The following is a 22,405-nucleotide window of genomic DNA, read 5'->3' on the forward strand; positions in this document are numbered from 1 at the left end:
AAGTCTCACCGTTACCTCCATTTATTAAAATATCAGGCACAACATCGTGGACCGAAGGGCCTGTACTGTGCTGTGCTGTTCTATGTTCTATATCAGCCATTTACCTTCAGCCGCTGGTTGCATTGGCTTTACAACATTGCTACACAAACCAGATTCATGGGGGAAATTTAAAACTATTGACCTGTCAGGCACAAGGCTGGTGGGGCCGGTGGGACAGAGTGGGCCACTAGCAAGAGAGAAACCCGAAAGTCAGAATTTCCCCACACGCTGTGGAGTTTATTGACAGGCTTAACTTCCAGTCGGGTAAGGAACACTGGAGAAGATAGATTGCAGGACCAGCTAGGTCCAGTTCTGGGGGCTCCGATCATGGGGGATGGGGGGCAATTCTGGGTGGTAGTCTGGTCCTGAGGTCAGGGGGTTCAATCCCGATGTAGGGTTCAATGCTGGTGCAGGGGGGAGCCAATCCCTGTGAAGAGTGGGCGGAGGGGGAAACGGAGGTCCGATCCCAGCATGATCGGGGATCAGAGGCTTGAGGGATTGGAGGCCTGGGCAGCAGGGGAGCAGAGGCCTGAAGGGTCAGAAGGAGATCCTAGGCCCCAGGGGCAGGTCGGAGGGAGATCAGAAGGATCGGCACAGCGTCCCCAATTGCGGAATTTGGTGAAGCTGGATCCAACAGGTAAGTGGAAATATTACAATGGCCGGAATTTTACATTGGATGGGAGGCCCCGTCCACCAGCCCAAAAGTCGGGGGTGAGCCTGCCTCCGCTGGGCCTGCAAGCAATGCTACGATTTTATGTGGCCCAGGGCTTTAATTGGCCTTGGGCAGGACCTCCGCCCATCTGAGGCAGGAAGTTCCACCTCTTAGAGCTGCTGGCCAATCAGTGGCCCGGCCGCTCTCAGTCCCAGCAGCACGACTGGGAGCGGTGGCCACTGCTGGGACTCCAGCCAGGGAAGGGAGCAAGAGGGACACCGGCCCTGGAAAAAAGATAATTTTGTGGGGATCGCCAGCGACAATTGGTTGGGCCACAGTGAGGCAAGACGGGGTCGGTTGGTGGGGATAATGTATTTCAGTGGGGGCAGTTGGGCCATGGAGGGGCCCTCCATGGGGCACAGGGTGCCCCATCAGGATGGCCCCCCCCAACCCGCAAGGAGGCCACCAGGTTTAACCTGGCAGCATTCTGGGGGCCTGAGCCGCCGGCAGAAAGTGTAGGCGTTAAATATTTCGTGGCTCAAGTAATATGGTAAAATACCAGCAGTGACAGGGGGAGGCCCTTAAGTGGCAGTTAATTGGGCATTTAAGGTCCTTAAGTGGCCTGGGGCAGATGGGCCATTTCTTGCCACAGCTGCCCCTCGTAAAATTGCAGCGAGGGTGGGTGGGCGTCGGGAATGGCACCCCCCACCTCCCACTCAATTTTACGCACCTCCCCCCCCCGCCCCCCACACACCTGTCACCAGCCCACTCCTGAGGCGGGGGCGTAAAATTCCGGCCAATGTTTAAATTGTCAATCTGCCTCCTACAAGCGGGTTGGTCGCCAACACCAGGCCTCCATTAAAACCGGAGGTGGGTAGGTTCGAGACGAGTGGGGTCAGGATTCAGACTTATAACAGTTTAATAGCCTACCTGTCCCAAACCCCCTCGTTTTTTGTGATTAAAATTCATCCCATAGTATCAGTTATTGGCAAACATTCCTCACAATGAACGACAAGATCAGTTTAGAACAATATTATATCCAAACTACATACTTTTCCTCCACAATTTCTCTGTATGTTTTAATGCTCTTCCGCCTTTCTGATGAACTGCGCTCTCCACTCATTATTTTTTCCACAATATCTCGTTCCTCTTTCCGTTTGATAAGGTCCTGGGAGGCACTCCTCCTCCGATTCTTCCAGCGAGCCAGGTCCTGCATAGAAACAACATTTTTGTTCACATATTGTATTGCATAGATTTAAATGTCAGTCTGCAGTGGCAGAAACATTACTTGCATTTTTTTTTTTAAAAACCAACAAGATGCTGCACAGAGGCTTAAGGAACAAATAGATACCAAATCAAAGAAGTTAATATTCAGAGGAGTGATCAAAAACATGGGGAGGTATTTTATGTTTGCAGGTTGGGGGGGGTGGCATTTAATTGAGCAGATGGTGGTGTGTGGGGACCCTGCCATCTTTCCACTTCCACCCCAATTAATTCTGTGGTGGGAAGGCCCATGGCCGGCCTTTCCGCCCCATAGCCGGCCTTTCCGCCCCATAGCCAATTGTGGCCCTTAATGGGCAATTCATGCCTAATTAAGGGCCTCTTCCCGCTGCCGTTGGTATTAACCCAGCGGCGGACGAGCCTGTCTCCTGCACGGAGCACGACATGCAAACCCATGTGGGTTTGCTTGTAGTCTCCCGGGGGTGGGGGTGGGGAGGGTCCCTCAGTAAAAGGCACTCATTGCCTGATCAAGGGACACGGCATCGGGAAGTGGGGCGGGTGCTGCTGATAGCCAAACACATGCCTTTGCTGCCGACCCCACTACACCCCGCTTCCCCCTGACGCCCACCCTGCGAAACCGCACACCACCCAGCCATCACTCCCTCTGGCCTGGGTCATTCTGCAATCCTGAGCCCCACGGTGGGTGTATATTCTAGCAGCAGCCACTGCCTGGCCGGTGGCGCTGCTGAGTAAAAGAGCAGCCGGTCTTTGATTGGCTGACAGCTTTCGGTGGATGGGACTTCCCATCCCCAGGGTCCTGATCCCGGGGAAGGCCTACTGGTGATCTCTCAAGTGCCTGATTGGCACGTAATACCAGTGGGCCTTCCCAGAGGAGGCAACGCAGGTCTCTTGCCGGCTCTCCGGCCGGTGGCCAAGATCCCATCACCTCCATAAAATTACCTCCGTGGTCAAAGAGGTGAGGGGAACGTTTGGATGAGGCTGGTAATCAGGCACGAGGATCACAATGTGTGATTAACCTGTGTACATTCGTAGCGATGCAGGCAGCATGCAAACTCTGTATAGTCTGCTAATTTAAATGATAGTAGTGGCATCGTTATGCGGGCTGCTGATTGGCTGCATGTCTCAGCAGGGGGCTCCAGGTCATGCGTGGTAAAGCTAGCCTGCACCTCTTAAAGGGGAGGAGCATTCTGACTGCAGCAGGTGCTGGAAGCCGCTGTGGAAGTGCTTACGATCAGAAGGAGGAGGTGGAAATTGTGAAACAGGCAAGGCAGCATGCTCCAAGGTTCTCCAATGCATCACCAGAGACCTTGGTGCAGGTGTTTTTTTCATCTTCATATGCTTTACAAATGAACCACTGGCTTCACACGCTGCTCAATACACCATTGCCCCCTTCACATACCTACCAACAATCTCTTTCAATCAAGACTCTTACCTAACATTCATACCCTCACCTCATCCTCACATACTCAGCACTGCTGCAAACATCACACTCACATCTCACAGCCTGCACACACTTCCAGCTATTCAACTGTGACAGGCACATCACCCAAAAACATTTCACCACATTCACCGACACACCTCCCTCTCTCTTGCAGGACAAGGTGTGCAGAAATGCAAGCAGCAGCACCTAACCAGTGGGGGACAGGCACAGCTGCATGGCCTCAGCTCTGTGGAGCAGATGGTGCTGGCAATCATTGGTGCCACCACAAGTGAAACCTTGGCCAGCAGTGGGTCTGAAACCATAGAGGATGACGATATGTTCCTACCTTAATCCACCTTCTAACATCCCACCTTCCCCTCATCCCACAATCTTTTCTGATTTGTACAATTGTACAATTATCAGTATGGTTTCTAATGTGAATTTAGTCACATTGTACAATTATCAGTATGGATTCTAATGTGAATTTAGTCACATTGTACAATTATCTGTATGGTTTCTAATGTGAATTTAGTCACATTGTACAATTATCAGTCTGGTTTCTAATGTGAATTTAGTCACATTGTACAATTATCTGTATGGTTTCTAATGTGAATTTAGTCACATTGTACAATTATCTGTACGGTTTCTAATGTGAATTTAGTCACATTGTACAATTATCAGTATGGTTTCTATTGTGAATTTAGTCACATTGTACAATTATCAGTATGGATTCTAATGTGAATTTAGTCACATTGTACAATTATCTGTACGGTTTCTAATGTGAATTTAGTCACATTGTACAATTATCAGTATGGTTTCTATTGTGAATTTAGTCACATTGTACAATTATCTGTATGGTTTCTAATGTGAATTTAGTCACATTGTACAATTATCTGTATGGTTTCTAATGTGAATTTAGTCACATTGTATAATTATCAGTATGGTTTCGAATGTGAATTTAGTCACATTGTACAATTATCTGTATGGTTTCTAATGTGAATTTAGTCACATTGTACAATTATCAGTATGGTTTCTAATGTGAATTTAGTCACATTGTACAATTATCTGTATGGTTTCTAATGTGAATTTAGTCACATTGTATAATTATCAGTATGGTTTCTAATGTGAATTTAGTCACATTGTACAATTATCTGTATGGTTTCTAATGTGAATTTAGTCACATTGTACAATTATCAGTATGGTTTCTAATGTGAATTTAGTCACATTGTACAATTATCTGTACGGTTTCTAATGTGAATTTAGTCACATTGTACAATTATCAGTATGGTTTCTAATGTGAATTTAGTCACATTGTACAATTATCTGTACGGTTTCTAATGTGAATTTAGTCACATTGTACAATTATCAGTATGGATTCTAATGTGAATTTAGTCACATTGTACAATTATCTGTACGGTTTCTAATGTGAATTTAGTCACATTGTACAATTATCAGTATGGATTCTAATGTGAATTTAGTCACATTGTACAATTATCTGTACGGTTTCTAATGTGAATTTAGTCACATTGTACAATTATCAGTATGGATTCTAATGTGAATTTAGTCACATTGTACAATTATCTGTACGGTTTCTAATGTGAATTTAGTCACATTGTACAATTATCAGTATGGTTTCTATTGTGAATTTAGTCACATTGTACAATTATCTGTATGGTTTCTAATGTGAATTTAGTCACATTGTATAATTATCAGTATGGTTTCGAATGTGAATTTAGTCACATTGTACAATTATCTGTCTGGTTTCTAATGTGAATTTAGTCACATTGTACAATTATCTGTATGGTTTCTAATGTGAATTTAGTCACATTGTATAATTATCAGTATGGTTTCTAATGTGAATTTAGTCACATTGTACAATTATCTGTATGGTTTCTATTGTGAATTTAGTCACATTGTACAATTATCAGTCTGGTTTCTAATGTGAATTTAGTCACATTGTACAATTATCTGTATGGTTTCTAATGTGAATTTAGTCACATTGTACAATTATCAGTATGGTTTCTAATGTGAATTTAGTCACATTGTACAATTATCTGTATGGTTTCTAATGTGAATTTAGTCACATTGTATAATTATCAGTATGGTTTCTAATGTGAATTTAGTCACATTGTACAATTATCTGTATGGTTTCTAATGTGAATTTAGTCACATTGTACAATTATCAGTATGGTTTCTAATGTGAATTTAGTCACATTGTACAATTATCTGTATGGTTTCGAATGTGAATTTAGTCACATTGTACAATTATCTGTATGGTTTCTAATGTGAATTTAGTCACATTGTACAATTATCAGTATGGTTTCGAATGTGAATTTAGTCACATTGTACAATTATCTGTATGGTTTCTAATGTGAATTTAGTCACATTGTATAATTATCTGTATGGTTTCTAATGTGAATTTAGTCACATTGTATAATTATCTGTACGGTTTCTAATGTGAATTTAGTCACATTGTACAATTATCAGTATGGTTTCTAATGTGAATTTAGTCACATTGTATAATTATCTGTATGGTTTCTAATGTGAATTTAGTCACATTGTATAATTATCTGTACGGTTTCTAATGTGAATTTAGTCACATTGTACAATTATCAGTATGGTTTCTAATGTGAATTTAGTCACATTGTACAATTATCAGTCTGGTTTCTATTGTGAATTTAGTCACATTGTATAATTATCTGTACGGTTTCTAATGTGAATTTAGTCACATTGTACAATTATCAGTATGGTTTCTAATGTGAATTTAGTCACATTGTATAATTATCTGTATGGTTTCTATTGTGAATTTAGTCACATTGTACAATTATCAGTCTGGTTTCTATTGTGAATTTAGTCACATTGTACAATTATCAATATGGTTTCTAATGTGAATTTAGTCACATTGTACAATTATCAGTCTGGTTTCTATTGTGAATTTAGTCACATTGTACAATTATCAGTATGGTTTCTAATGTGAATTTAGTCACATTGTACAATTATCTGTATGGTTTCTAATGTGAATTTAGTCACACTGTACAATTATCAGTATGGTTTCTAATGTGAATTTAGTCACATTGTACAATTATCTGTATGGTTTCTATTGTGAATTTAGTCACATTGTACAATTATCAGTCTGGTTTCTAATGTGAATTTAGTCACATTGTATAATTATCTGTACGGTTTCTAATGTGAATTTAGTCACATTGTACAATTATCAGTCTGGTTTCTAATGTGAATTTAGTCACATTGTATAATTATCTGTACGGTTTCTAATGTGAATTTAGTCACATTGTATAATTATCAGTATGGTTTCTATTGTGAATTTAGTCACATTGTACAATTATCAGTATGGTTTCTAATGTGAATTTAGTCACATTGTATAATTATCTGTACGGTTTCTAATGTGAATTTAGTCACATTGTACAATTATCAGTCTGGTTTCTAATGTGAATTTAGTCACATTGTATAATTATCTGTACGGTTTCTAATGTGAATTTAGTCACATTGTACAATTATCAGTCTGGTTTCTAATGTGAATTTAGTCACATTGTACAATTATCTGTCCGGTTTCTAATGTGAATTTAGTCACATTGTACAATTATCAGTATGGTTTCTAATGTGAATTTAGTCACATTGTATAATTATCAGTATGGTTTCTAATGTGAATTTAGTCACATTGTACAATTATCAGTATGGTTTCTAATGTGAATTTAGTCACATTGTATAATTATCAGTATGCTTTCTAATGTGAATTTAGTCACATTGTATAATTATCTGTACGGTTTCTAATGTGAATTTAGTCACATTGTACAATTATCAGTATGGCTTCTAATGTGAATTTAGTCACATTGTATAATTATCAGTATGGTTTCTATTGTGAATTTAGTCACATTGTACAATTATCAGTATGGTTTCTAATGTGAATTTAGTCACATTGTATAATTATCTGTACGGATTCTAATGTGAATTTAGTCACATTGTACAATTATCAGTATGGTTTCTATTGTGAATTTAGTCACATTGTACAATTATCAGTATGGTTTCTAATGTGAATTTAGTCACATTGTATAATTATCTGTACGGTTTCTAATGTGAATTTAGTCACATTGTATAATTATCAGTATGGTTTCTAATGTGAATTTAGTCACATTGTACAATTATCTGTACGGTTTCTATTGTGAATTTAGTCACATTGTACAATTATCAGTATGGTTTCTAATGTGAATTTAGTCACATTGTACAATTATCTGTATGGTTTCTAATGTGAATTTAGTCACATTGTTTAATTATCTGAACGGTTTCTAATGTGAATTTAGTCACATTGTATAATTATCAGTATGGTTTCTAATGTGAATTTAGTCACATTGTACAATTATCTGTACGGTTTCTAATGTGAATTTAGTCACATTGTATAATTATCAGTATGGTTTCTAATGTGAATTTAGTCACATTGTATAATTATCTGTACGGTTTCTAATGTGAATTTAGTCACATTGTACAATTATCAGTATGGTTTCTAATGTGAATTTAGTCACATTGTATAATTATCAGTATGGTTTCTAATGTGAATTTAGTCACATTGTACAATTATCTGTATGGTTTCTAATGTGAATTTAGTCACATTGTATAATTATCAGTATGGTTTCTAATGTGAATTTAGTCACATTGTACAATTATCTGTATGGTTTCTAATGTGAATTTAGTCACATTGTACAATTATCAGTATGGTTTCTAATGTGAATTTAGTCACATTGTACAATTATCTGTATGGTTTCGAATGTGAATTTAGTCACATTGTACAATTATCTGTATGGTTTCTAATGTGAATTTAGTCACATTGTACAATTATCAGTATGGTTTCGAATGTGAATTTAGTCACATTGTACAATTATCTGTATGGTTTCTAATGTGAATTTAGTCACATTGTATAATTATCTGTATGGTTTCTAATGTGAATTTAGTCACATTGTATAATTATCTGTACGGTTTCTAATGTGAATTTAGTCACATTGTACAATTATCAGTATGGTTTCTAATGTGAATTTAGTCACATTGTATAATTATCTGTATGGTTTCTAATGTGAATTTAGTCACATTGTATAATTATCTGTACGGTTTCTAATGTGAATTTAGTCACATTGTACAATTATCAGTATGGTTTCTAATGTGAATTTAGTCACATTGTACAATTATCAGTCTGGTTTCTATTGTGAATTTAGTCACATTGTATAATTATCTGTACGGTTTCTAATGTGAATTTAGTCACATTGTACAATTATCAGTATGGTTTCTAATGTGAATTTAGTCACATTGTATAATTATCTGTATGGTTTCTATTGTGAATTTAGTCACATTGTACAATTATCAGTCTGGTTTCTATTGTGAATTTAGTCACATTGTACAATTATCAATATGGTTTCGAATGTGAATTTAGTCACATTGTACAATTATCAGTCTGGTTTCTATTGTGAATTTAGTCACATTGTACAATTATCAGTATGGTTTCTAATGTGAATTTAGTCATATTGTACAATTATCTGTATGGTTTCTAATGTGAATTTAGTCACACTGTACAATTATCAGTATGGTTTCTAATGTGAATTTAGTCACATTGTACAATTATCTGTATGGTTTCTATTGTGAATTTAGTCACATTGTACAATTATCAGTCTGGTTTCTAATGTGAATTTAGTCACATTGTATAATTATCTGTACGGTTTCTAATGTGAATTTAGTCACATTGTACAATTATCAGTCTGGTTTCTAATGTGAATTTAGTCACATTGTATAATTATCTGTACGGTTTCTAATGTGAATTTAGTCACATTGTATAATTATCAGTATGGTTTCTATTGTGAATTTAGTCACATTGTACAATTATCAGTATGGTTTCTAATGTGAATTTAGTCACATTGTATAATTATCTGTACGGTTTCTAATGTGAATTTAGTCACATTGTACAATTATCAGTCTGGTTTCTAATGTGAATTTAGTCACATTGTATAATTATCTGTACGGTTTCTAATGTGAATTTAGTCACATTGTACAATTATCAGTCTGGTTTCTAATGTGAATTTAGTCACATTGTACAATTATCTGTCCGGTTTCTAATGTGAATTTAGTCACATTGTACAATTATCAGTCTGGTTTCTAATGTGAATTTAGTCACATTGTATAATTATCAGTATGGTTTCTAATGTGAATTTAGTCACATTGTACAATTATCAGTATGGTTTCTAATGTGAATTTAGTCACATTGTATAATTATCAGTATGCTTTCTAATGTGAATTTAGTCACATTGTATAATTATCTGTACGGTTTCTAATGTGAATTTAGTCACATTGTACAATTATCAGTATGGCTTCTAATGTGAATTTAGTCACATTGTATAATTATCAGTATGGTTTCTATTGTGAATTTAGTCACATTGTACAATTATCAGTATGGTTTCTAATGTGAATTTAGTCACATTGTATAATTATCTGTACGGATTCTAATGTGAATTTAGTCACATTGTACAATTATCAGTATGGTTTCTAATGTGAATTTAGTCACATTGTACAATTATCAGTATGGTTTCTAATGTGAATTTAGTCACATTGTATAATTATCTGTACGGTTTCTAATGTGAATTTAGTCACATTGTATAATTATCAGTATGGTTTCTAATGTGAATTTAGTCACATTGTACAATTATCTGTACGGTTTCTATTGTGAATTTAGTCACATTGTACAATTATCAGTATGGTTTCTAATGTGAATTTAGTCACATTGTACAATTATCTGTATGGTTTCTAATGTGAATTTAGTCACATTGTTTAATTATCTGTACGGTTTCTAATGTGAATTTAGTCACATTGTATAATTATCAGTATGGTTTCTAATGTGAATTTAGTCACATTGTACAATTATCAGTATGGTTTCTAATGTGAATTTAGTCACATTGTACAATTATCTGTATGGTTTCTAATGTGAATTTAGTCACATTGTACAATTATCTGTATGGTTTCTAATGTGAATTTAGTCACATTGTACATTTATCAGTATGGTTTCTAATGTGAATTTAGTCACATTGTACAATTATCTGTATGGTTTCTATTGTGAATTTAGTCACATTGTACAATTATCAGTCTGGTTTCTAATGTGAATTTAGTCACATTGTATAATTATCAGTATGGTTTCTATTGTGAATTTAGTCACATTGTACAATTATCAGTATGGTTTCTAATGTGAATTTAGTCACATTGTATAATTATCTGTACGGTTTCTAATGTGAATTTAGTCACATTGTATAATTATCAGTATGGTTTCTAATGTGAATTTAGTCACATTGTATAATTATCTGTACGGTTTCTAATGTGAATTTAGTCACATTGTATAATTATCTGTACGGTTTCTAATGTGAATTTAGTCACATTGTATAATTATCTGTACGGTTTCTAATGTGAATTTAGTCACATTGTATAATTATCAGTATGGTTTCTAATGTGAATTTAGTCACATTGTATAATTATCTGTACGGTTTCTAATGTGAATTTAGTCACATTGTATAATTATCAGTATGGTTTCTAATGTGAATTTAGTCACATTGTACAATTATCTGTACGGTTTCTATTGTGAATTTAGTCACATTGTACAATTATCAGTATGGTTTCTAATGTGAATTTAGTCACATTGTACAATTATCTGTATGGTTTCTAATGTGAATTTAGTCACATTGTTTAATTATCTGAACGGTTTCTAATGTGAATTTAGTCACATTGTATAATTATCAGTATGGTTTCTAATGTGAATTTAGTCACATTGTACAATTATCTGTACGGTTTCTAATGTGAATTTAGTCACATTGTATAATTATCAGTATGGTTTCTAATGTGAATTTAGTCACATTGTATAATTATCTGTACGGTTTCTAATGTGAATTTAGTCACATTGTACAATTATCAGTATGGTTTCTAATGTGAATTTAGTCACATTGTATAATTATCAGTATGGTTTCTAATGTGAATTTAGTCACATTGTACAATTATCTGTATGGTTTCTAATGTGAATTTAGTCACATTGTATAATTATCAGTATGGTTTCTAATGTGAATTTAGTCACATTGTACAATTATCTGTATGGTTTCTAATGTGAATTTAGTCACATTGTACAATTATCAGTATGGTTTCTAATGTGAATTTAGTCACATTGTACAATTATCTGTATGGTTTCGAATGTGAATTTAGTCACATTGTACAATTATCTGTATGGTTTCTAATGTGAATTTAGTCACATTGTACAATTATCAGTATGGTTTCGAATGTGAATTTAGTCACATTGTACAATTATCTGTATGGTTTCTAATGTGAATTTAGTCACATTGTATAATTATCTGTATGGTTTCTAATGTGAATTTAGTCACATTGTATAATTATCTGTACGGTTTCTAATGTGAATTTAGTCACATTGTACAATTATCAGTATGGTTTCTAATGTGAATTTAGTCACATTGTATAATTATCTGTATGGTTTCTAATGTGAATTTAGTCACATTGTATAATTATCTGTACGGTTTCTAATGTGAATTTAGTCACATTGTACAATTATCAGTATGGTTTCTAATGTGAATTTAGTCACATTGTACAATTATCAGTCTGGTTTCTATTGTGAATTTAGTCACATTGTATAATTATCTGTACGGTTTCTAATGTGAATTTAGTCACATTGTACAATTATCAGTATGGTTTCTAATGTGAATTTAGTCACATTGTATAATTATCTGTATGGTTTCTATTGTGAATTTAGTCACATTGTACAATTATCAGTCTGGTTTCTATTGTGAATTTAGTCACATTGTACAATTATCAATATGGTTTCGAATGTGAATTTAGTCACATTGTACAATTATCAGTCTGGTTTCTATTGTGAATTTAGTCACATTGTACAATTATCAGTATGGTTTCTAATGTGAATTTAGTCATATTGTACAATTATCTGTATGGTTTCTAATGTGAATTTAGTCACACTGTACAATTATCAGTATGGTTTCTAATGTGAATTTAGTCACATTGTACAATTATCTGTATGGTTTCTATTGTGAATTTAGTCACATTGTACAATTATCAGTCTGGTTTCTAATGTGAATTTAGTCACATTGTATAATTATCTGTACGGTTTCTAATGTGAATTTAGTCACATTGTACAATTATCAGTCTGGTTTCTAATGTGAATTTAGTCACATTGTATAATTATCTGTACGGTTTCTAATGTGAATTTAGTCACATTGTATAATTATCAGTATGGTTTCTATTGTGAATTTAGTCACATTGTACAATTATCAGTATGGTTTCTAATGTGAATTTAGTCACATTGTATAATTATCTGTACGGTTTCTAATGTGAATTTAGTCACATTGTACAATTATCAGTCTGGTTTCTAATGTGAATTTAGTCACATTGTATAATTATCTGTACGGTTTCTAATGTGAATTTAGTCACATTGTACAATTATCAGTCTGGTTTCTAATGTGAATTTAGTCACATTGTACAATTATCTGTCCGGTTTCTAATGTGAATTTAGTCACATTGTACAATTATCAGTCTGGTTTCTAATGTGAATTTAGTCACATTGTATAATTATCAGTATGGTTTCTAATGTGAATTTAGTCACATTGTACAATTATCAGTATGGTTTCTAATGTGAATTTAGTCACATTGTATAATTATCAGTATGCTTTCTAATGTGAATTTAGTCACATTGTATAATTATCTGTACGGTTTCTAATGTGAATTTAGTCACATTGTACAATTATCAGTATGGCTTCTAATGTGAATTTAGTCACATTGTATAATTATCAGTATGGTTTCTATTGTGAATTTAGTCACATTGTACAATTATCAGTATGGTTTCTAATGTGAATTTAGTCACATTGTATAATTATCTGTACGGATTCTAATGTGAATTTAGTCACATTGTACAATTATCAGTATGGTTTCTAATGTGAATTTAGTCACATTGTACAATTATCAGTATGGTTTCTAATGTGAATTTAGTCACATTGTATAATTATCTGTACGGTTTCTAATGTGAATTTAGTCACATTGTATAATTATCAGTATGGTTTCTAATGTGAATTTAGTCACATTGTACAATTATCTGTACGGTTTCTATTGTGAATTTAGTCACATTGTACAATTATCAGTATGGTTTCTAATGTGAATTTAGTCACATTGTACAATTATCTGTATGGTTTCTAATGTGAATTTAGTCACATTGTTTAATTATCTGTACGGTTTCTAATGTGAATTTAGTCACATTGTATAATTATCAGTATGGTTTCTAATGTGAATTTAGTCACATTGTACAATTATCAGTATGGTTTCTAATGTGAATTTAGTCACATTGTACAATTATCTGTATGGTTTCTAATGTGAATTTAGTCACATTGTACAATTATCTGTATGGTTTCTAATGTGAATTTAGTCACATTGTACATTTATCAGTATGGTTTCTAATGTGAATTTAGTCACATTGTACAATTATCTGTATGGTTTCTATTGTGAATTTAGTCACATTGTACAATTATCAGTCTGGTTTCTAATGTGAATTTAGTCACATTGTATAATTATCAGTATGGTTTCTATTGTGAATTTAGTCACATTGTACAATTATCAGTATGGTTTCTAATGTGAATTTAGTCACATTGTATAATTATCTGTACGGTTTCTAATGTGAATTTAGTCACATTGTATAATTATCAGTATGGTTTCTAATGTGAATTTAGTCACATTGTATAATTATCTGTACGGTTTCTAATGTGAATTTAGTCACATTGTATAATTATCTGTACGGTTTCTAATGTGAATTTAGTCACATTGTATAATTATCAGTATGGTTTCTAATGTGAATTTAGTCACATTGTATAATTATCTTTACGGTTTCTTATGTGAATTTAGTCACATTGTACAATTATCAGTATGGTTTCTAATGTGAATTTAGTCACATTGTACAATTATCAGTATGGTTTCTATTGTGAATTTAGTCACATTGTACAATTATCAGTATGGTTTCTAATGTGAATTTAGTCACATTGTACAATTATCAGTATGGTTTCTAATGTGAATTTAGTCACATTGTACAATTATCTGTATGGTTTCTAATGTGAATTTAGTCACATTGTACAATTATCTGTATGGTTTCTAATGTGAATTTAGTCACATTGTACAATTATCAGTATGGTTTCTAATGTGAATTTAGTCACATTGTACAATTATCAGTATGGTTTCTAATGTGAATTTAGTCACATTGTACAATTATCTGTATGGTTTCTAATGTGAATTTAGTCACATTGTACAATTATCAGTATGGTTTCTAATGTGAATTTAGTCACATTGTACAATTATCTGTATGGTTTCTAATGTGAATTTAGTCACATTGTACAATTATCTGTATGGTTTCTAATGTGAATTTAGTCACATTGTACAATTATCTGTATGGTTTCTAATGTGAATTTAGTCACATTGTACAATTATCTGTATGGTTTCTATTGTGAATTTAGTCACATTGTCCAATTATCAGTCTGGTTTCTAATGTGAATTTAGTCACATTGTACAATTATCAGTATGGTTTCTATTGTGAATTTAGTCACATTGTACAATTATCAGTATGGTTTCTGATGTGAATTTAGTCACATTGTATAATTATCTGTACGGTTTCTAATGTGAATTTAGTCACATTGTACAATTATCTGTACGGTTTCTAATGTGAATTTAGTCACATTGTACAATTATCTGTATGGTTTCTATTGTGAATTTAGTCACATTGTCCAATTATCAGTCTGGTTTCTAATGTGAATTTAGTCACATTGTACAATTATCAGTATGGTTTCTATTGTGAATTTAGTCACATTGTACAATTATCAGTATGGTTTCTAATGTGAATTTAGTCACATTGTATAATTATCTGTACGGTTTCTAATGTGAATTTAGTCACATTGTACAATTATCAGTCTGGTTTCTAATGTGAATTTAGTCACATTGTACAATTATCAGTATGGTTTCTAATGTGAATTTAGTCACATTGTATAATTATCAGTCTGGTTTCTAATGTGAATTTAGTCACATTGTACAATTATCTGTACGGTTTCTAATGTGAATTTAGTCACATTGTACAATTATCTGTACGGTTTCTAATGTGAATTTAGTCACATTGTATAATTATCAGTATGGTTTCTAATGTGAATTTAGTCACATTGTACAATTATCTGTACGGTTTCTATTGTGAATTTAGTCACATTGTACAATTATCAGTATGGTTTCTAATGTGAATTTAGTCACATTGTATAATTATCAGTATGGTTTCTAATGTGAATTTAGTCACATTGTACAATTATCAGTATGGTTTCTAATGTGAATTTAGTCACATTGTATAATTATCTGTACGGTTTCTAATGTGAATTTAGTCACATTGTATAATTATCAGTCTGATTTCTAATGTGAATTTAGTCACATTGTACAATTATCAGTCTGGTTTCTAATGTGAATTTAGTCACATTGTATAATTATCTGTACGGTTTCTAATGTGAATTTAGTCACATTGTATAATTATCAGTCTGGTTTCTAATGTGAATTTAGTCACATTGTACAATTATCAGACTGGTTTCTAATGTGAATTTAGTCACATTGTACAATTATCAGTATGGTTTCTAATGTGAATTTAGTCACATTGTATAATTATCAGTATGGTTTCTAATGTGAATTTAGTCACATTGTCCAATTATCAGTATGGTTTCGAATGTGAATTTAGTCACATTGTACAATTATCAGTATGGTTTCTAATGTGAATTTAGTCACATTGTTTAATTATCTGTACGGTTTCTAATGTGAATTTAGTCACATTGTATAATTATCAGTATGGTTTCTAATGTGAATTTAGTCACATTGTACAATTATCTGTACGGTTTCTATTGTGAATTTAGTCACATTGTACAATTATCTGTATGGTTTCTAATGTGAATTTAGTCACATTGTATAATTATCAGTATGGTTTCTAATGTGAATTTAGTCACATTGTACAATTATCTGTAAGGTTTCTATTGTGAATTTAGTCACATTGTACAATTATCAGTATGGTTTCTAATGTGAATTTAGTCACATTGTATAATTATCTGTACGGTTTCTAATGTGAATTTAGTCACATTGTATAATTATCTGTACGGTTTCTAATGTGAATTTAGTCACATTGTACAATTATCAGTCTGGTTTCTAATGTGAATTTAGTCACATTGTACAATTATCTGTCCGGTTTCTAATGTGAATTTAGTCGCATTGTACAATTATCAGTATGGTTTCTAATGTGAATTTAGTCACATTGTATAATTATCAGTATGGTTTCTAATGTGAATTTAGTCACATTGTACAATTATCAGTATGGTTTCTAATGTGAATTTAGTCACATTGTATAATTATCAGTATGCTTTCTAATGTGAATTTAGTCACATTGTATAATTATCTGTACGGTTTCTAATGTGAATTTAGTCACATTGTACAATTATCAGTATGGCTTCTAATGTGAATTTAGTCACATTGTATAATTATCAGTATGGTTTCTATTGTGAATTTAGTCACATTGTACAATTATCAGTATGGTTTCTAATGTGAATTTAGTCACATTGTATAATTATCTGTACGGATTCTAATGTGAATTTAGTCACATTGTACAATTATCAGTATGGTTTCTATTGTGAATTTAGTCACATTGTACAATTATCAGTATGGTTTCTAATGTGAATTTAGTCACATTGTATAATTATCTGTACGGTTTCTAATGTGAATTTAGTCACATTGTACAATTATCAGTATGGTTTCTAATGTGAATTTAGTCACATTGTACAATTATCTGTACGGTTTCTATTGTGAATTTAGTCACATTGTACAATTATCAGTATGGTTTCTAATGTGAATTTAGTCACATTGTACAATTATCTGTATGGTTTCTAATGTGAATTTAGTCACATTGTTTAATTATCTGTACGGTTTCTAATGTGAATTTAGTCACATTGTATAATTATCAGTATGGTTTCTAATGTGAATTTAGTCACATTGTACAATTATCTGTACGGTTTCTATTATGAATTTAGTCACATTGTACAATTATCAGTATGGTTTCTAATGTGAATTTAGTCACATTGTATAATTATCAGTATGGTTTCTAATGTGAATTTAGTCACATTGTATAATTATCTGTACGGTTTCTAATGTGAATTTAGTCACATTGTACAATTATCAGTATGGTTTCTAATGTGAATTTAGTCACATTGTATAATTATCAGTATGGTTTCTAATGTGAATTTGGTCACATTGTACAATTATCAGTATGGTTTCTAATGTGAATTTAGTCACATTGTATAATTATCTGTACGGTTTCTAATGTGAATTTAGTCACATTGTATAATTATCAGTATGGTTTCTAATGTGAATTTAGTCACATTGTATAATTATCTGTACGGTTTCTAATGTGAATTTAGTCACATTGTATAATTATCTGTACGGTTTCTAATGTGAATTTAGTCACATTGTATAATTATCAGTATGGTTTCTAATCTGAATTTAGTCACATTGTATAATTATCTGTACGGTTTCTTATGTGAATTTAGTCGCATTGTACAATTATCAGTATGGTTTCTAATGTGAATTTAGTCACATTGTACAATTATCTGTATGGTTTCTAATGTGAATTTAGTCACATTGTACAATTATCTGTATGGTTTCTAATGTGAATTTAGTCACATTGTACAATTATCTGTATGGTTTCTAATGTGAATTTAGTCACATTGTACATTTATCAGTATGGTTTCTAATGTGAATTTAGTCACATTGTACAATTATCTGTATGGTTTCTATTGTGAATTTAGTCACATTGTCCAATTATCAGTCTGGTTTCTAATGTGAATTTAGTCACATTGTATAATTATCAGTCTGGTTTCTAATGTGAATTTAGTCACATTGTACAATTATCTGTATGGTTTCTATTGTGAATTTAGTCACATTGTCCAATTATCAGTCTGGTTTCTAATGTGAATTTAGTCACATTGTACAATTATCAGTATGGTTTCTCATGTGAATTTAGTCACATTGTATAATTATCTGTATGGTTTCTATTGTGAATTTAGTCACATTGTACAATTATCAGTATGGTTTCTAATGTGAATTTAGTCACATTGTATAATTATCTGTACGGTTTCTAATGTGAATTTAGTCACATTGTATAATTATCAGTATGGTTTCTAATGTGAATTTAGTCACATTGTATAATTATCTGTACGGTTTCTAATGTGAATTTAGTCACATTGTATAATTATCTGTACGGTTTCTAATGTGAATTTAGTCACATTGTATAATTATCAGTATGGTTTCTAATGTGAATTTAGTCACATTGTATAATTATCTTTACGGTTTCTTATGTGAATTTAGTCACATTGTACAATTATCAGTATGGTTTCTAATGTGAATTTAGTCACATTGTACAATTATCAGTCTGGTTTCTATTGTGAATTTAGTCACATTGTACAATTATCAGTATGGTTTCTAATGTGAATTTAGTCACATTGTACAATTATCAGTATGGTTTCTAATGTGAATTTAGTCACATTGTACAATTATCTGTATGGTTTCTAATGTGAATTTAGTCACATTGTACAATTATCTGTATGGTTTCTATTGTGAATTTAGTCACATTGTCCAATTATCAGTCTGGTTTCTAATGTGAATTTAGTCACATTGTACAATTATCAGTATGGTTTCTATTGTGAATTTAGTCACATTGTACAATTATCAGTATGGTTTCTAATGTGAATTTAGTCACATTGTATAATTATCTGTACGGTTTCTAATGTGAATTTAGTCACATTGTATAATTATCTGTACGGTTTCTAATGTGAATTTAGTCACATTGTACAATTATCAGTCTGGTTTCTAATGTGAATTTAGTCACATTGTACAATTATCAGTATGGTTTCTATTGTGAATTTAGTCACATTGTACAATTATCAGTATGGTTTCTAATGTGAATTTAGTCACATTGTATAATTATCTGTATGGTTTCTATTGTGAATTTAGTCACATTGTCCAATTATCAGTCTGGTTTCTAATGTGAATTTAGTCACATTGTACAATTATCAGTATGGTTTCTATTGTGAATTTAGTCACATTGTACAATTATCAGTATGGTTTCTAATGTGAATTTAGTCACATTGTACAATTATCAGTCTGGTTTCTAATGTGAATTTAGTCACATTGTACAATTATCAGTATGGTTTCTATTGTGAATTTAGTCACATTGTACAATTATCAGTATGGTTTCTAATGTGAATTTAGTCACATTGTATAATTATCTGTATGGTTTCTATTGTGAATTTAGTCACATTGTCCAATTATCAGTCTGGTTTCTAATGTGAATTTAGTCACATTGTACAATTATCAGTATGGTTTCTATTGTGAATTTAGTCACATTGTACAATTATCAGTATGGTTTCTATTGTGAATTTAGTCACATTGTACAATTATCAGTATGGTTTCTAATGTGAATTTAGTCACATTGTACAATTATCTGTATGGTTTCTATTGTGAATTTAGTCACATTGTCCAATTATCAGTCTGGTTTCTAATGTGAATTTAGTCACATTGTACAATTATCAGTATGGTTTCTATTGTGAATTTAGTCACATTGTACAATTATCAGTATGGTTTCTAATGTGAATTTAGTCACATTGTATAATTATCTGTATGGTTTCTATTGTGAATTTAGTCACATTGTCCAATTATCAGTCTGGTTTCTAATGTGAATTTAGTCACATTGTACAATTATCAGTATGGTTTCTATTGTGAATTTAGTCACATTGTACAATTATCAGTATGGTTTCTAATGTGAATTTAGTCACATTGTATAATTATCTGTACGGTTTCTAATGTGAATTTAGTCACATTGTATAATTATCTGTACGGTTTCTAATGTGAATTTAGTCACATTGTACAATTATCAGTCTGGTTTCTAATGTGAATTTAGTCACATTGTACAATTATCAGTATGGTTTCTAATGTGAATTTAGTCACATTGTATAATTATCTGTACGGTTTCTAATGTGAATTTAGTCACATTGTACAATTATCAGTCTGGTTTCTAATGTGAATTTAGTCACATTGTACAATTATCAGTATGGTTTCTAATGTGAATTTAGTCACATTGTATAATTATCTGTACGGTTTCTATTGTGAATTTAGTCACATTGTACAATTATCAGTATGGTTTCTAATGTGAATTTAGTCACATTGTATAATTATCTGTACGGTTTCTAATGTGAATTTAGTCACATTGTACAATTATCTGTACGGTTTCTAATGTGAATTTAGTCACATTGTACAATTATCTGTATGGTTTCTAATGTGAATTTAGTCACATTGTATAATTATCTGTACGGTTTCTAATGTGAATTTAGTCACATTGTACAATTATCTGTACGGTTTCTAATGTGAATTTAGTCACATTGTATAATTATCTGTACGGTTTCTAATGTGAATTTAGTCACATTGTATAATTATCAGTATGGTTTCTAATGTGAATTTAGTCACATTGTACAATTATCAGTATGGTTTCTAATGTGAATTTAGTCACATTGTATAATTATCTGTACGGTTTCTAATGTGAATTTAGTCACATTGTATAATTATCAGTATGGTTTCTAATGTGAATTTAGTCACATTGTACAATTATCTGTACGGTTTCTATTGTGAATTTAGTCACATTGTACAATTATCAGTATGGTTTCTAATGTGAATTTAGTCACATTGTACAATTATCTGTACGGTTTCTAATGTGAATTTAGTCACATTGTATAATTATCAGTATGGTTTCTAATGTGAATTTAGTCACATTGTACAATTAGCTGTACGGTTTCTATTATGAATTTAGTCACATTGTACAATTATCAGTATGGTTTCTAATGTGAATTTAGTCACATTGTATAATTATCAGTATGGTTTCTAATGTGAATTTAGTCACATTGTATAATTATCAGTATGGTTTCTAATGTGAATTTAGTCACATTGTACAATTATCAGTATGGTTTCTAATGTGAATTTAGTCACATTGTATAATTATCTGTACGGTTTCTTATGTGAATTTAGTCACATTGTACAATTATCAGTATGGTTTCTAATGTGAATTTAGTCACATTGTACAATTATCTGCATGGTTTCTAATGTGAATTTAGTCACATTGTATAATTATCTGCATGGTTTCTAATGTGAATTTAGTCACATTGTACAATTATCAGTATGGTTTCTAATGTGAATTTAGTCACATTGTACAATTATCAGTATGGTTTCTAATGTGAATTTAGTCACATTGTATAATTATCAGTATGGTTTCTAATGTGAATTTAGTCACATTGTATAATTATCTGTACGGTTTCTAATGTGAATTTAGTCACATTGTACAATTATCAGTCTGGTTTCTAATGTGAATTTAGTCACATTGTACAATTATCAGTATGGTTTCTAATGTGAATTTAGTCACATTGTATAATTATCTGTACGGTTTCTAATGTGAATTTAGTCACATTGTACAATTATCAGTCTGGTTTCTAATGTGAATTTAGTCACATTGTACAATTATCAGTATGGTTTCTAATGTGAATTTAGTCACATTGTATAATTATCTGTACGGTTTCTATTGTGAATTTAGTCACATTGTACAATTATCAGTATGGTTTCTAATGTGAATTTAGTCACATTGTATAATTATCTGTACGGTTTCTAATGTGAATTTAGTCACATTGTACAATTATCTGTACGGTTTCTAATGTGAATTTAGTCACATTGTACAATTATCTGTATGGTTTCTAATGTGAATTTAGTCACATTGTATAATTATCTGTACGGTTTCTAATGTGAATTTAGTCACATTGTACAATTATCTGTATGGTTTCTAATGTGAATTTAGTCACATTGTATAATTATCTGTACGGTTTCTAATGTGAATTTAGTCACATTGTATAATTATCAGTATGGTTTCT

The 22,405-nt window shown here is 32.3% G+C and overlaps 1 protein-coding gene across 7 annotated transcripts in view; it reads right to left on the bottom strand.

The window, feature by feature from the left end:
* Positions 1-22,405, bottom strand: part of LOC137372378 (LIM and calponin homology domains-containing protein 1-like) — a 503,856-nt gene that overhangs the window by 81,990 nt on the left and 399,461 nt on the right. For all 7 annotated transcript variants that reach the window (XM_068036287.1, XM_068036300.1, XM_068036294.1 and 4 more), the window contains one exon: positions 1,744-1,901. In XM_068036287.1, the coding sequence (XP_067892388.1) occupies positions 1,744-1,901 (158 nt within the window). The remainder of the gene's footprint in view (positions 1-1,743; positions 1,902-22,405) is intronic.

The sequence above is a fragment of the Heterodontus francisci genome, chromosome 1, assembly GCF_036365525.1.
Source record: "Heterodontus francisci isolate sHetFra1 chromosome 1, sHetFra1.hap1, whole genome shotgun sequence".
Taxonomy (NCBI): Eukaryota; Metazoa; Chordata; class Chondrichthyes; order Heterodontiformes; family Heterodontidae; genus Heterodontus; species Heterodontus francisci.